The sequence below is a fragment of the Pholcus phalangioides genome, unplaced genomic scaffold (genome assembly GCF_987345545.1).
Source record: "Pholcus phalangioides strain wild (caught in Gottingen) unplaced genomic scaffold, Ppha-v1.0 ptg000039l_1, whole genome shotgun sequence".
In the NCBI taxonomy this organism is placed as follows: Eukaryota; Metazoa; Arthropoda; class Arachnida; order Araneae; family Pholcidae; genus Pholcus; species Pholcus phalangioides.
In genome coordinates, this window is record NW_028301625.1 from 29,162,710 (window position 1) to 29,178,575 (window position 15,866).

Below are 15,866 nucleotides of genomic sequence, written 5' to 3' on the forward strand. Positions count from 1 at the left end.
AGCAGGCCGACGCATACGATATCTTTACCTTTTTTGCAGTATATCCAATGACTATAGGTGAAATAACTTCTTCAGTGATGTCATGAGCTTCGCGCGGATGCCTTCTGCTGTAGATGGTGTAGTCAAATCTCCATACAAAAATTTACTACCGAACAAGTTGGGTCGAAAATGTAGGTGCCCTTTACGTATCGGTAGTCGCCTCAGGTTCAGTAGGGAAAAGAACTCGTTATCTACGTTCTTCCCCAGTATCGCACCCGTGGACCTGACGGCAGCCTTCATGGTGGTAGACCAGAACCTTACCACTGCACTAATCAGGCACAGGGGGTTCTTAGGCTATTTCACCATACACCAACTCTGGCCATATCGCTATATTGCAATTTACTGCCAATAATGAGTTGGGCTAGAAATGAAGGCGATATCTATCGGTGGTCGCCTCAAGCTCGTTAGGAAAAATATCTTCACTTTTCCCGGGTTTGAACCTGGGACCGTGACGGCAACCTTCACGGTGGTAGATGAGCATCTTACCACCACGCCACTCGGGCGCCACATATTCGGGTTCCTATTCTGGTATCTTTGGCGGCCCCCTCAAACCATTTTATAATGACCTTATAGCATGAAAATGATGGTAGTTGCCAGGTAGTTGTCTTCTCAGCCCCACCCTAGTAGGGGCCATGGATTTCTGGGAACTGGAAGAGAAGCCATGAAGATCTGAAATTTATAACTATAAACTCTTCCAGAAATTCCCGGCTCATGTTGACTGAATCACAGCCTCAACTAAACTGAACTGACGCAGTGCCACACGCATCCCGGTCGGGCTGTACAGTTCGAGACTGTGCAGTTATTCAGATTTGTTTTTTCATTTCCCCCATTTTCTTATCAGGCCGCCTGAACAGTCCGGCAAGTTGCGCAGTTTTCCAGCCAGGGACGCAACTAGGAGGGTCTGGGCCACACATATACACAGAATAAGCATTCCGGCATGTACTGATTCGTTAGAAATTCCGCATGGACTGCATGTACTGATTCGTTAGAAATTCCGCATGGACTGCATGTACTGATTCGTTAGAAATTCCGCATGGACTGTATGTACTGATTCGTTAGAAATTCCGCATGGACTGCATGTACTGATTCGTTAGAAATTCCGCATAGACTGCATGTACTGATTCGTTAGAAATTACGCATGGACTGCATGTACTGATTCGTTAGAAATTACGCATGGACTGCATGCTTGTCATGCTACTTAACCGCACATGCACCTCGTACATATTCCTCTGCGGAATTTCCAACAAATCGGTACATGTCCGAATGCGTTTTCTGTGTGTATGTGTGGCCCATAACGTATTTATGCTGTCAGAATTGCGACTTTGTGCTTGATGAGTTCGGGATTGCCTTAAAAGTGCGTGACGCAACAACTTCTTCTAGCAGCTCCGGAGGGTTGTTTGCGTACCTATGTTCCTATGTAATTTTGGATTGCTATCGTATGCCAGAATTGCCCCTTCAGTTTGGCGATATTTTTCTGAATCATCCTGTATATTCATTAGAATTTTATATTCAGATCTCATTTTATATGAATTGCAGGACCACGTGTATCGTGTACCGAGAAATGTTTCACCGTACAACCGGATGTAAAAGAGGATGTCGATTAAATTAGAATATGACCAAATTTTTATGATGAGTCGGGAAGAAAAATATTCGTTTTTATCTGATTTTCACAAGAGCTACATGACAATGGAATTAAAAGACGTAAGTTAGTCTTGTGTAATTTATAATTTACTGCTCATATTGTTTTGGATAAAAAGAAGAAAAAAATACGATTAAGTGGTCATAAAATATGACAAATAAAAGACCGGGTAATGTCCGTAACAACGCAGAATTATCTTGAGGTCGTACTTTCTTTATATTGTCGAAAGCAATCAGTTACCATACGAGGAATTCTCCGAGTTGGATTTTGCAGGTTAGTAGCATACTGTCTATTTTCATTGATATTACGGCAATTTCAATTTTTTTCATACGTATTACCGTCATTTTATATAATCAGTTGATATAGTCAGGCACCAACTAAGAGCCAGTTTGGAGTGAATCTGAGCTGAATGGATTTATTCGCTTCTGGTTTCAAACCCAGATCTGTCAAACCTAGTACGGCCTATTATATACAGGGTGATTCTAAATTCTAGGGACAAATTTTAAAAGGTGACATAAGACTCCTAAACAAGCATTTTTGGCTATAGAATGTGCGGTCGAATCGCAGTATCAAAGGTGGTAGAAGGTGTTTTTAGAGAGTGCACAACAACACTTCACCAAAGCAAATATCATATTTTTCTGATGGATTCGCTGCAAGAAGTGCAATAAACCATTCGCGGGTGCAAGGTATTGCAATGTGGTAGTCCTTCTCAACGCAAATTCTACCACAAGTCATTATACCGCTTGATCATTGTTTGGCGCAGCATAACATTGCACCAATAAAAAACAAACTTCAATCCAATCCGAAGGTGCATATGCACCCTCCCCCCCCGAATGATTAATAGCACATATCGCAGCAAATCCGTCGAAATTTCGGTGAAGTGCTGTTGCACATTCTCAAAAAACACCCTCTACCGACATTGCTATTGAGATTAGACCGCCCATTTTATGATAAAAAATGCTTGTTTAGGTGTCTTATGTCAACTCTTAAAGTTTGTTCCATGGTTTAGAATTTCCCTGTGTAATATCACCTGTAATATGTTATTCTTAGTGAAATATGAGAAATGATTATAGGGAAGAAACTAACTTTATTCCCTAGAAATGCGCTTTGTTTTGTTAGGATGAAAACATGCTAACAAATTGAAATTTATATAAGAGTATGGGTTTGAAGAAAGGAGATAATATTTTTACAATGTTATATCACTAAGAGATTTTTCCATATTTTGAAAGGATTTTATTTTAGTAAGCCTTTTTTTAAATAGTATGAGAAAATGAAAAACTTGACGACTTTATTATGTTATGTTTTCTGTTGAAATTGGTCCACGTTCAGAAAACATTCTAAATATTTGCAGTTCGTGAAAAAAAAGTTTCAATACAGTAGAATTTTTATCGTATTTGTGTATTGAATAGTGTTCTCTAAAAAGTTTCAGAATTGTTGGAAGTGTGCAAATGTGTATAGAAGTCTTATCAGGGATGCTGACCTACATACGCAGTCTAATTTTCAGGTTTTTACTATCGAAAAGTACGACAGTATCTTGACCTTGAATTCCAGAAAATTTATTTCTTCATTATTCCACGTTATCTGAAGAAACGCATTATGCTATCACATGTTGCAAGAACTACCGAAAACTTTTTTATTTGTATAAGATATAACTTCTGGAACTACCAGTACACACGTATATATATATATATATATATATATATATATACATACATATAGTAAATGATCACTCATTAAGAAATAATTACACATAGTTATGTAAAAATGAACAAGGCTTTGTTTTGAGAGCTCCATCACTCCTTTTATGCCAATCTTGTATTTATGCATAAGTATATTTCTATGCTAATGCGATAGAACTTGTAAAAAATAAAATGGTAATATGAAAGAAAACAAGCAAATTTTTAACAGATTTGAAATACAGAGCCTATGCTAAAATGTATACATAATTGTGTTTGTGTGTTTTTAAAGCAAGGGTGCTCAACCTTTAGGACTATGCGGGCCACTTCGTTGGTTTGAAACGTATCGCGGGTCACTTAAATAATCTGGAAAAGCACCGCTGACAATAGCCTACCACAAAGGTAGGGCTGCCACCGCCCGTGATAAGTCTTATTATTATTATTATTTTTTCACATTAATTAATTATAGCGGGGTGCCGTCAAAGATCTCAACCTAGGGACCAGATCCAGGGCCATGGCCGCATGTCACTTAACCGATCCGAAAATGTGTCGTGGGTCACTTTAGTGATGTAGATCTGTGCCGCGAGTTTCTTAACATTCGCTAGAACTGTGCCGCAGGTCATTCAAATGATCTGGAAATGAACTGCGGGTCACTAAAATGATCTGGAAATGTGCCGCGGGTAACTTGAGTGATCTGGAAATGTATACGACTTAGTTTATATTCATAAAAATTAGGTTTGAGGTCTCGGGCCACATTAGATGACTTCGAGGGCCAAATTTGACCCACCGGTCATGGGTTGAGCATGTATGATTAAAAGAATGCAAAATTAATCACACACACACACACACACACACACACACACACACACACACACACACACACACACACACACCTTAAATGCTTCACATTGAATTTATATATCGTTAACTTGTTAAGCATTTGTACAAAACATATACTGTATTATTAAGTTGTACATGAAATTCAATCAAAATGTATGTTCGTGTATTTTCATGGCCCACTTGTATATATTTTTTTAAAGTACGTATTTTTTAGAACATATTAATTATTTTATTTCATAGATTTTAGGTTTGTACTGATCTGCGTCAAAATCGATAGAAACAAAATGAAGGCATTTATTTTCTCATGTTTGGTAAGTTCACTGAATAAAAATTCAATTTCGAATTTTATTATTTATTAATTTTTAATTTCCTTTATTTCAAAATAGAAGCGAAGCAAATAAGCTAATTCATTCATGATGGTTGCTTTTGAAGCGCCAATGAATAAGTGCGATTTCACTGATGGAAATTCAAATATGAATACATTGTTTTTGTATTGTAATTTTTATATAGATGATGTGTGCTGTTGCTGCTTCTATCAACCAACAAGGTACGTGATGAGAATTATTTTTTGAAAAATGAAATTTCGTGCATTTGTTTTGTTTTATGGATAACTGCTGACAAAGAATCTACAAGATTCATACTATATCAGAAACAAATAATGAAGATAATTTAGTGTACTTTAACCGTACACTAAATTACAGTACATGCCGTTAAATTTACCGTTGATTTTGAATTTTATTTTTGATTTCCAGGAGGTGAAGACACAGGCTTGGAAGAAATTTTCCCGTATGAAGAATTTGTCGGATTATTTACTGGTGTGACTTCCAAATGTGAAGCTCACAGATTAAAGGCATTGACAATAATCCGTAAGTGTTAAAATGTTTTTAAAGCAATTGAAAAAGGTACACAAAATGCACAACTTTCTCTCATTAATCATCAAAGCTCATGTGTATTTGTTAAGTTGAGAGAGATCTGGATATCTAACATTTTAGATCTAAATTAGATCAGTCGCAGATTTTGAATGAATGTGGTAATTCTGATTCAGATTGTTGTATTTGACATATTTTAATGACAAATGTGTGATTACTAACTACGAAAAGTTTAACCCACTATGGTTCACCCCCCGTAAAAACGTATTTAAAAAACAGTTTTTTTGCAAAAACGGATATAATTGGTGCTGTTAGCATATTTTTAACAATACTGATATTGAAACAATAATCAATAATCATCAGCACAGCAATTTAATTATTTATTGTGGATTTTTTTAAATTAGCTACAATGGCCAATTAAGGGTTAAAATATACAGTTTTCCTTTGTTTTAATGTTATTTATAAATAGGTGTAATGTTGCTTAGCGAAACTTTCCTTGAAATTTATCTCCGATTCTTTCAATTTTGTGACATTTTATAAATCTCTGAGAACACGTAAAATTTCAGCATCGCCCAAATAACGACAATAACAACGAATCAATTGGCAGAAAAAAAAAGATTGTACTTGTGTAGCCGTATTTTGCAATGAAATGATACTAAAAGATATGCACTTTCTCTAAAATTCCAAAAAAAATTAAGAAAAGAAATTGGTAGAATGGGTTTTTTTGACCATTAATTTGCTATGTACATTCAAATATACAAGAAACCATAGAATAACCCATAAAATAAAATAGAAAAAACACACGCAAAACTCTAGCGATGTCTCAAGCAGAGGAAATAAACCCGAGAAACTCAAGTTATTTTCATGAAACCTTGACTTCTTGCCAATGAAGATCATTACAATTTGATATGCAACCCTACAAAATATATATACAATAGGATATACTCTATAAATACAAAATACAATATGATAAGTATCGCTTTTTCTTTCTCTCCGCAGGATTGAAAAATCTTGTAGGCGTGTATGTTCCAGTATGCCTTGAAGACGGTAGCTATGCTTCTCGCCAATGTCGTGGTTTGTATTGTTGGTGCGCAGATCCTGTCACTGGCCATCAGACCAGTCCACCAATCGCTCAAGATCAAGGAACCTTAGACTGTGGTCCAGAACTAACTTCTGAGTAACTCCTATAAAATTGTTCGCGTAGATATGAACCATACGACCAATGCTAAGAAACTTTTAGCGCTGTTTCAATAAACATTTTTATTCGCATGACTTCGGATTCGTTATTTCTTCAACATATTTTACACATTTTTTTCGAAATACAAAACCATTAAAAAATATTGCCCAAAAACAATGAATATTGATTTAAAGGGGTTTAAAAATATAATTAAACAATAGATATGTAAACCTTGTTGTTGAATATTAACTGTTTCCTTTTTGGGATTGAATTTGAATCTTCAAAATAAGCTCTTATTGTCTTTTTACTATGTTAAGTACGATATTTATTTATATAAAAGCAGAGATTTTTTTCAATTTAACTAAAATAGCATATCAAATAAAAATAATTGAATATTCTGTAGGTTTCCTTTAGTTCTGTGCTAGTCTGGTATAGCAGCACTTAAAGTTTACTACCCTTGGGGGTGAGCTATTCCATTTATTAACAACCGTATTAGAGAAAAATTCCCTCGACGTCACAACCTAGAAATATAATTTACCAATTGATACTGGTGTCCCCTTGTCAAAGCAGTCGATTGACGGCGTATTAATAATTCATGGTTCATCCTATCCATCCCGTTGAAAATTTTGAACACTTCGATCATATCCCCCGAACCCCCGTCCAATGTAAACATATTCAAAAAATATGAAGTCTCTCTTCACAACTCAAGCCCCGTGGGCCAACAAGGATACGCGCAGCTCTTCACTACACCTCTTCAACCGAGTCTACGTCCCGCTGTAGGTATGGTCTCCTAAACCTTATAGTATACTCCAGTGCAGGACGAACTAAGCTTCAGAAAAGTGGGAGAATGACTTTAGGAGAGACCTTTTTGAAATTGATACCGAATTTGAGAAATTTATCATTTTTACCGGCGAATATACATAATACCCAAGCATCGTTAGCAAATTTGATTAATACTGAAAACATTATCACTTTTACCGGCGATCATGCATAATAACCAAGTGTCCTTGGTAAATTTGATAATACTTGAAATTCATCGCCTTTATCTGTGATTATGCATAATATCCCCTAGTGTAATTAGTGAATTTGATAAATATGAAAAAAATTCCAAATGAGTCTAGTATGTGTGATAAATATCGTCTGACCCCGATATAATGATAACAAATTTTGCGATCGTGCCCCGATATAAGGATACAATACATACATGAATTATTATGTATATCATATAGTACGGTTTATCATGTTTATCAACGACACGACGCTTGGGTATTATGCATATTCACCAGCAAAAGTGATAAACTTAGGGAAATTTGTCAATCTTACCAAAATGCTCGGCAATCGTGCATAATAACCACATTCATCATATTTACTGTAACATATATATATTGTATATACAGTATTTTCATTCTATATTGGCTATGTGCATGCGCAATTGTTAAATCCATGAAATTTCGTTTGAGTATATTTTGTGAGCCTAATAATTAAATCCGAGCTAAGTTAATAAAAATTATTTGAATTTTCTTGAGGCGGAAAACCGTTTTAATTTAAAAACAGCGTAACTCTTACTGAATGGATATGGCCTGGCGTTAATGAGTCACACCCAGCTTTGCAGGTCTAAATCTGAGTCATAGTGAGTATTAAATATCTTCAGAATAGCCAGTTCGAATATTTTTCAGTTTGAGCTGAGAGCAAAATGTGCAATTATGTATTAAAGGAAGACATTAAAAAGCACAATGAATTCCTATTCCAGTTTTAGAAAATGACGGATTTGCCGGGATCCAAGATTGCATCAAATAGATTTAAAAATTGAATTCTCAAAGTCTTAAAAGCCATATTTCGAGTCTTGAAGTTCGTAAACATCAATTTGTATGCATCACCCATTTATCAGGAACACACCACTTGAGTATTACACGTATATGCAGTGTATCCATCGTTGCGAGTCTATTTCCAAAACCATTATCAGTAGTAAAAAATGCATAGAAACTATTTGTTCATGTAATAGTGATGAAATCAGGAAAATAGTTTGTTAAATTGAGGTGATCTCGATTCAAATAGAAAATAGGATGATTCCACTCAGGAATTAAGCCTACATGTACAATTTTTCACAGTTTTTTTACTTTCGTTACATCTAGTTCCCAATTGGATAAAATATCACAATGTAGCATTTTCTGGAAGACTTATTGTGATCGGGAACGAGCGCCTGGCTGTTTGCGAAACAAAAAACGAGATATTCATGTAAAACGTCATCGGGAAGTTTGATTAACATCTGTGAAATAAATTATTAGATAATTGATTTATCAATGCGAACTTTTTCCGGGAGTTTTCTACTTTTCTTTCTTTATACCGAATTCTATTAAGGTCTTTCCCAAAGATAGACAAAGTGATCTTAGGATGAGTTTAATGTTCATTTTTTTTTTCTAATGAGATAACAACCATGATGAGATTCTTAACATCTGTCTAATATCCTTTTTTCATAAAACGTGGCTCGTCAAGTGAAAACACTTTAGCTGATATCAGTAACACTGAAGGTAAGCGGATCTTTTTCTTCAGTCCATACACGTGAAATTTACATTTTGGGATAAGCTATTTTCGGTATATTTTGCATAAATTACCATTTCTATCATGAGTACAATATTTTTTTGTTCAAATTTACTTCATTCAGCCTTTTTAGCATTTCAATTTTGTTTATTTTACCAATATAGTTTTCCAAATTATTGAGTCTATTTCATTTACTAAATAACATTCTGAAGCGCATACATTTTTTTGAAATTTGAAGAATGATATATCTTCGATATCCTGCAGAACCGCCTTACAACAATGTGTTCAGTGTGTCAACTTGCAGTTGAAGCCTTTCGGAATAGGTTTTAAACTTTTTCCCTATTCTAAATTAGCCCTCGTGTATGTAAAATGACTGTGATATTATGAAAAGAACAAAGTGCAATAAAGTTTGTGTTTTTAAATTTTTGTGATTCACGACTCCCTGGCCCTGATCATATTTCGTCCGCGACTCCCCCAGAATAGTCCAGTAGATTTTTGCATCCATAAAAGAACCATTTCAAAGCACTGAGAACTGGAACACATCGATATCGCCAATTACGCCTCTAGGAGCCGCGATGCACACTTTGCGAACGACTAGTTTAAAAAATCTCAAGTGTCACCCCGGGATTCAAACCCAAGCATTCCGAATCAGAAGATCACTTGCTAACTAATCGGGGCTCTGTTAGGTAGTTTTTTTTTACAGTGAAAATATATACGTAATCTCAATTTGTTACTCAAGCATTTTTAATTATAAGAAAAAATCTATATACTTTACATTATGACTAATTAATAACTAAAATGCTTAAATGTTCACTTTATTTTCATAATCGCTCTCTTTTTATTGAATTTTAGCCACTACAATAACATAATGAAGGCCGTCGTGATCGCCGTTGTAAGTTGAATAGTTTCATTGAATAATTGTTTACCTAATGAAATTTTGAAATTATATATATACATGTGTGTGTGTGTGTGTATAAATTTTTATCTCGATAATATGAAAAGAGAAATTATTGAGATTTTATTTTACTCGATAAAATGTTAAATTATAATGAAAAATCAAGGTACCGTATATTAAACATTGGAAATTCAAATTTTTGTTGGATGAAAATTATGATTTGTGGTTATGAGAAGCTCTCTCTCTCTCTCTCTCTTGATTTATATCATAGTTTCCCAAACTTTTTGTTCTATCGCCCCTTCATCAATTTTTGTTTCTCTTATCATCTCCCCTCCCTCAAGCAACCCATAGGATCCTATGTTAAACCCAAGCTTCTACCGCCTCTCTGGACCATTCGATCGACCCCAGAGGGTTATATTGCCTATATTAGGAAACACTGATTTAGATGAATGGAATGATACATTTATCTACGTACGCTATTTGATTCTGAGTATCCGCACACCTCTGAAATTTAGTGGATCTGATCAGTGACTATGATGCTTTTTCTTCTGGTATAGACTCAAGCTTTTGGTTTCTGTACATGGAACTTTGACCACTTAGTCATATTACATTATGGAAAACTATGGCTCTCACTTTGGCAGCCATGAGGAACCGTTTCTGTTTCAACATGATCTTCCATCAACGAAGGTGCTCGTGCCGTACGTAGCTGGTTTCCTGAAATGGGTGTTCAGAAATTGGTCTGAAGCGCTCAGAGACCTGATCTAAATCCTATTGAGAATGCAGCAGATTTGGGAAGAACAGGAACGTGAGCTGCAGGCAACAACATCCAAAATCTGTTAGAACTGGTTTCAATTCTTTTGTAAGAATAACATACTGTACAATGATGAACATAACATTCAAAAAATTGGTGGATAGCCTTTTTGAAAAAGTGTCAGCTGTGACTGCAGTTAAAGAGGGAGGGGGGTAAGGTAATAACCATGCCGTTACTAACCCTCTACGATTCACCCCCCATAAAAACGTATTGAAAAAAATTTTTTCTTACAAAAATAGATATATATTGATGCTCTTAGCATATTTTTAATTGAAACAATATATCAACACAGCAATTTAATTAATTATAGTGGATGTGGAGTTTTTAATTAGCTAAAATGGTTGATTAAGAATGAAATATACAGTTTGCTTTTATTTTACTGTTATCTGGAAACCGATAAAATCTCGCTTAGCAAAGTTGAATAGTTGTTTCCTTGAATTTTATTTCGATTCCCTCAATTTGGTTGATTTTGTAAATCTCTGAACACGTAAAATTTCAGCAGCTCTCAAAAAATTACACCAACAAGGAATCAACTCTTTTTGCTAAAAAAAGTTTTGTACTTACATAGCCGTGTTTTGTACTGAAATGACACTAACACATATAAGCCTACTTTCTAAAATACCAAAGATTAGAGAAATTAATATAATGGGTGTTTTGACCATGTATATTCAAAATATACACGGGACTATAGAGGGTTAATTCCTGCTGTATGGGCCGGTAACTTGAAACATCGGGTTGTCCGGATACTGATGATCAGATAGTGATTTGATCCTAGGGTTATTAGAGAATTTCTTATTAAATCTTTTGAAACGGTTAAGAGACAGATCTGGTATGATAAGTAGAATACGAGTTGTTTTAATTCGTTAAATCGAAGAGAAGATAACTGCCCAAGACCATTATTACAGTATAAAAGTTGGATGAAAGATCTTTGACAAAACTTGAAAAATGCTACCAATAAGCGTATTGGTGACATTCGCTCAAATGTAACCAATAAGCTTATTGGTTGTTTTTTAAAATTTTGTAAAAGATGTTTTATCAAACCTTTATAGTGTAATATCGGCCTTCAAGAAATTTGGAAAGGTAAGGCCGGCATTACACTATAAAAGTTTTGTAAAAGTGCTTTTATAGAACTTGAAAAATACAACGGACAAGCTGATCGGTTACGTTTGAGCAAATGCAGCAGATCAGTTTATTGGTTGTATTCTTCAAGTTTTATAAAAGCACTTTTACAAAACTTTAATAGTGTAATTAATCTCGGCCTAACATTCCAGAGAACTTCAGCAAACTTTAAGTTGACTGAAGTTCTCTGGAATATAGCACGTAATCACGCGATATAGTAGAAGCACCAAATTTAGCCACTCCGGGTGGATATAAAATTATTTTTATACCCCTCTCTCCAAGCCGAAAAGCATTTTTTTATATCCTATTCATACACTATGCTAACACTTTTCTTCATTCGGTTTGTTAAAATTTATTTTATAACCTTTAAATCATTGCTGTGAATTATTATGTGTATATATTTTGTTAAATTGTTGCATATTCTAATTACAGGTTTGCCTTTTTGGTCTCGTTTATGCAGAGACAAGGCGTAAGTTTACAAAATCGATTAAATTATTCGTTGAATTGGCTACGCTATTTAATATTCGGAATTACCGAATAATAATCAATGCATAACGTATCTTGGCATAGATTTTGTAAAATTAACTTCACCAGGTTCAGATTTGAAGAGTTTATTTAATTCGACTGACTACTGACAAGTGACGAGTTTTGTAAAAATTTTCGAAATTTTTTCGATTAATGTATTTGAAAGAATTTTTTTTCTCAGAATATATATACAAAGCTATTTCATTCTTGTACGTGTAAGGGATAGAAAAAAAGTTATAGCTGAGTTAATTCATCTGGAGGAATGGGTTCAAAGGCAACAAATAATTTTCAAACGTGTTTTATGAAGATTCTTTTTTTGTTACTTTGTTTCACGAAAATCTGAATTTCTCAAAAGTATGCAAGATTTTAGAGAAATTTTTCAATAGTATTCTAGATAATATATACTAGCTCTGTAATCAATTAGGATCTTGGCTTCATGTTCAGAATTGAAAATTTCACGGCTGTTTAAATGTAAAATATTTGACATTTTTGTCGAAACTAATGTATGGTTTCACAAAAATTGGCATATTTCAGAAAATATTCAGTGTACCTCAGAACTTCTTGCACAGACAACTGTCATAGCAACGTACTGTATCAAGATTAAGTGAATATATCCAGTAGTGTTTCTTAGTGTACAATGTATCGGTACAAAAATAAACTAATTTTGAGCACATAAATATGTAATGGCTCAAAAAGGTATCAAGATATCTCAGAAATTTTACTGGATCTCCTTTATTTTATACTGAATTATGATTAAAATCACACGTTTTGTAAAATCCGCGCTATTTTGAAAAGAAGTGTCCCGAACGTAGTCAGTTGTTTTAATGCCAAGTTAAAAATACGTATATAATCATCAAATAACTAATTTTCATTGATTATTCTCAATACAGTATACTGGCGGTATCATGTCAATCCGAGTAAATAAAGCTTAAACATTTAATGAGTTCTTGAAGTTTGTATTTTCGATGCATCATAGCTTTAGAAACCGTTTAAAATTTCAATATTTATAAAACTTTCATTTTTAGCACAATCAGCTTGCGAGTTGGACAGGGAAACGCGTATCAACTCTACTGTTGATGCAACTGAAAGCCCAATTCTTCACCTGATCCCGAAATGTGAGGAAAACGGTGATTATGCTGCTCTTCAATGCTTCACTAAGATAGATTGGTGTGTCTGCTACAGACGAAACGGAGAAAACATCAATACACCATCCAAGAACACCAAGGCATGTGACTGCATCAGAGCTAAGGACGATGCTCGTACTTCAGGTAAGTTTATTTAAATTTTTGAGTCAAAATTTTTTTGTAGAATACAACGTACATATCACGCGGTTTTGAGCAGTTTTTTAACTGCATTAAAAAAAAAATAATTAAAACACAAGTGTGTGGACTAGTGCAGTACAGACACTTACCTCTTTTCCTTATTACGAAAAGTAGGCTGGACAAATGCTCAATTTTTTGACCATATAAATACAGGGTGCCTCAGCATCAGGTTTACAAACTCCTAAGAGGGGTAGGGTATACTTAGACGACCGACTCGGAATCACATAGTATTGCTGGGTCGGTCAGAAATGCTTTCCTGACGCATTAGATGGCGTTATACGGGAGCGGTGGTTCCTGGCGTTTGGTGCATTACCCTGCGCGATCATTGGATCTATCATGCCTTGATTACTTCTTCCGGAGTCCCCAGACTGGAGGCATATCAAAACATTGGTGTATGACACCTCTGTTGGCAGCACTAAGGAACTTGTTAGTCCTAGACATGCCCAGAATCTTCCAGAATGTTCGAAATTCAATGCGCTTCAGATGTGAGACCTGCATTACAGCTCGTGGGTGATACTTTGAACACCTTTGATACTCTTTTTCGATGCACATTTATTATTAAAACGCGTGATCACTTGTGTGGTGTCCTTCCAGTTCTGGTGTTTTCTGTGTACCCTACCTCACCAGGGAAGAATTTCCATCCATGCATTGTTATGTGATTACCTGTTGCTGAGCCACTTTGTATAAAAGCTTACACCTGCATGCTCTTAGATAACCTATAGCATACAATGCTCAACCCATGACCCGTAGGTCAAATGTGGCTTTCCGAGTCATCTCACGTGACAAGCGACCTTAAACCTAATTTTGTAAAAATGAACACAACACATGTGTCACAAGTGTCACATTTCCAGATTACTTAAGGGATCCGTATCACATTTACAGATCACATAATTGACCTGCGGTGTTTCAAACAAATTAAGTGACCCGCAACACGTTTTCAAACCAATGAAGTGGCCCGCACTCTCCTAAAGGCTGAGCACCCTTACAGCAATCCTCTGAAACCATTCTGCGTTTATGACTCAATGAAAAAAATTTTTGGTAGAGGCTGTGCGGTGATACAGTCGCAAGTTTACACATAAGTACGTTTTGTAGATTACACTGAAATGCAACGCGACTTATATACTTGGTCTAATAACTAAACCCGAAGAAAGATAAGTAAACCTGAACGCTCCGCATACACAGCACAGGGCTTGTGTGATTTGTCACAAAACGATGTTCATCTTGTACATCCCGAGATACAGAGTTTTAAACTTAATACAAAATTTTTGAAGAAGGAGTCGATAAAAGGAGGTTTGGGAAACTGTATTAGACGATACTTCCATTGGCTTTGATTTGCGTTGCGTATTTCCTGAGATATGAGCGTTCAAAGCATTTCGTTACGCAACTCTTTGGTGATGAATAAAAGACGTATTCACGTCAAAAAGAAAAAAACAATTATGCATTTTATTCGGGAAAATATCTTATAGCAAGTCTTTTTCCAGCAGGATCTCACGTTTATTCTTTGTTTTTCAGGGGACGATTACGTTCCACAGTGCACTCGCAATGGATATTATGAGAAGAAACAATGCAGCAATGGCAAGTGCTGGTGTGTAGATAGCACTGGAAAGGCCGTGACAGATCCTTCTGATGGACAAGTATCATGCTGATTCTCAGTTTGCATAATATGCATCACTGTCTGTGTGAAAGCTTTTTCTCTCTAAATAAAAATTACTAAAAATATCTGTGTTTTCATTAAAGAAATCTTATACATCTTTTTGAGATAAATATAAAGACATGCATAAAAAAAAAAAAAATTAAAATTTTGATGTCAAGTGCATTTTGCAGGGGACTCAATGTTCTAATTCCCGGGTCTTCAACGATCTGTGTGCCTTTTGAAAAATATTTACGATTTCAAGCAAGAAATTAGAGAAATATTTTGGAAACACTGAAACATACAGGGTGTCCACTCTTATCGTTATCCAATGGCTATTTCCTGAACCCTTGGTTTCAGAGACAACTTTCAATTAAAAAGGATGTTTCGAATGATGTCGTCCATCATCGTAAATACCGTTCAAATGAAAAAAAAATATATCAATAAAAAAGTTATGAAATTTAAATTTTTACACGGTCCTCCCTTTCCTCTAATTTTCAATTAGAAAGTTGTTGCCCCTGGTTGTTGTCAACAATAACATTTCCATGTTTCTAAGTGCAATATTAAATGCGATATTGTGTGTGTGAAGTAAAAAATCAGAGAAAAAACAGGGAAAAAAAAGAACAGCAAAAAATAACAGAAGACGCTCCTTTCCCTCATTTTATATATATGCTTCCCCTTTTCTCTCTAATTTATGAATTCAAATGTTACAGCGAATATTGCACTTAGAAACATGGAAATGTTTTTGTCGGCCTCAGGAAAGACAGGACAACTTTATAATTGAAA

General features: G+C 35.1%; 2 protein-coding genes across 3 annotated transcripts; both read left to right on the forward strand.

Annotated features, from left to right (window-relative positions):
- The first annotated feature begins 1,844 nt into the window (after positions 1-1,844).
- On the forward strand, positions 1,845-6,332 carry LOC149065802 (testican-1-like). Its single transcript, XM_089253535.1, has 5 exons — positions 1,845-1,951; positions 4,435-4,505; positions 4,705-4,741; positions 4,947-5,060; positions 6,063-6,332. Exons 2-5 carry the CDS (start codon positions 4,479-4,481, stop codon positions 6,242-6,244), a joined length of 360 nt encoding a protein of 119 aa, XP_089109661.1. The 5' UTR covers positions 1,845-1,951; positions 4,435-4,478; the 3' UTR covers positions 6,245-6,332.
- Positions 6,333-8,609: 2,277 nt separating this feature from the next.
- LOC149065803 (U24-ctenitoxin-Pn1a-like) lies at positions 8,610-15,169 on the forward strand. Of its 2 annotated transcripts, none has more exons than XM_089253429.1 (5): positions 8,610-8,768; positions 9,631-9,670; positions 12,036-12,072; positions 13,154-13,396; positions 14,963-15,169. In XM_089253429.1, exons 2-5 carry the CDS (start codon positions 9,647-9,649, stop codon positions 15,094-15,096), a joined length of 438 nt encoding a protein of 145 aa, XP_089109555.1. In that variant the 5' UTR covers positions 8,610-8,768; positions 9,631-9,646; the 3' UTR covers positions 15,097-15,169. The 2 variants fall into 2 exon arrangements, with proteins under 2 accessions (XP_089109555.1, XP_089109556.1); XM_089253430.1 differs by having other exon boundaries at positions 8,757-8,832.
- The last annotated feature ends 697 nt before the right edge of the window (positions 15,170-15,866 follow it).

Bases quoted from the DNA above. Each gene is read 5' to 3' on its own strand.
- LOC149065802 (XM_089253535.1), top strand. From the start codon at position 4,479: ATGAAGGCATTTATTTTCTCATGTTTG. The intron at 4,506-4,704 runs GTAAGTTCACTG...ATTTTTATATAG, and splicing joins CATTTATTTTCTCATGTTTG to ATGATGTGTGCTGTTGCTGC. The intron at 4,742-4,946 runs GTACGTGATGAG...TTTGATTTCCAG, and splicing joins TGCTTCTATCAACCAACAAG to GAGGTGAAGACACAGGCTTG.
- LOC149065803 (XM_089253429.1), top strand. From the start codon at position 9,647: ATGAAGGCCGTCGTGATCGCCGTT. The intron at 12,073-13,153 runs GTAAGTTTACAA...TTTCATTTTTAG, and splicing joins CGTTTATGCAGAGACAAGGC to CACAATCAGCTTGCGAGTTG. The intron at 13,397-14,962 runs GTAAGTTTATTT...TTTGTTTTTCAG, and splicing joins GGACGATGCTCGTACTTCAG to GGGACGATTACGTTCCACAG.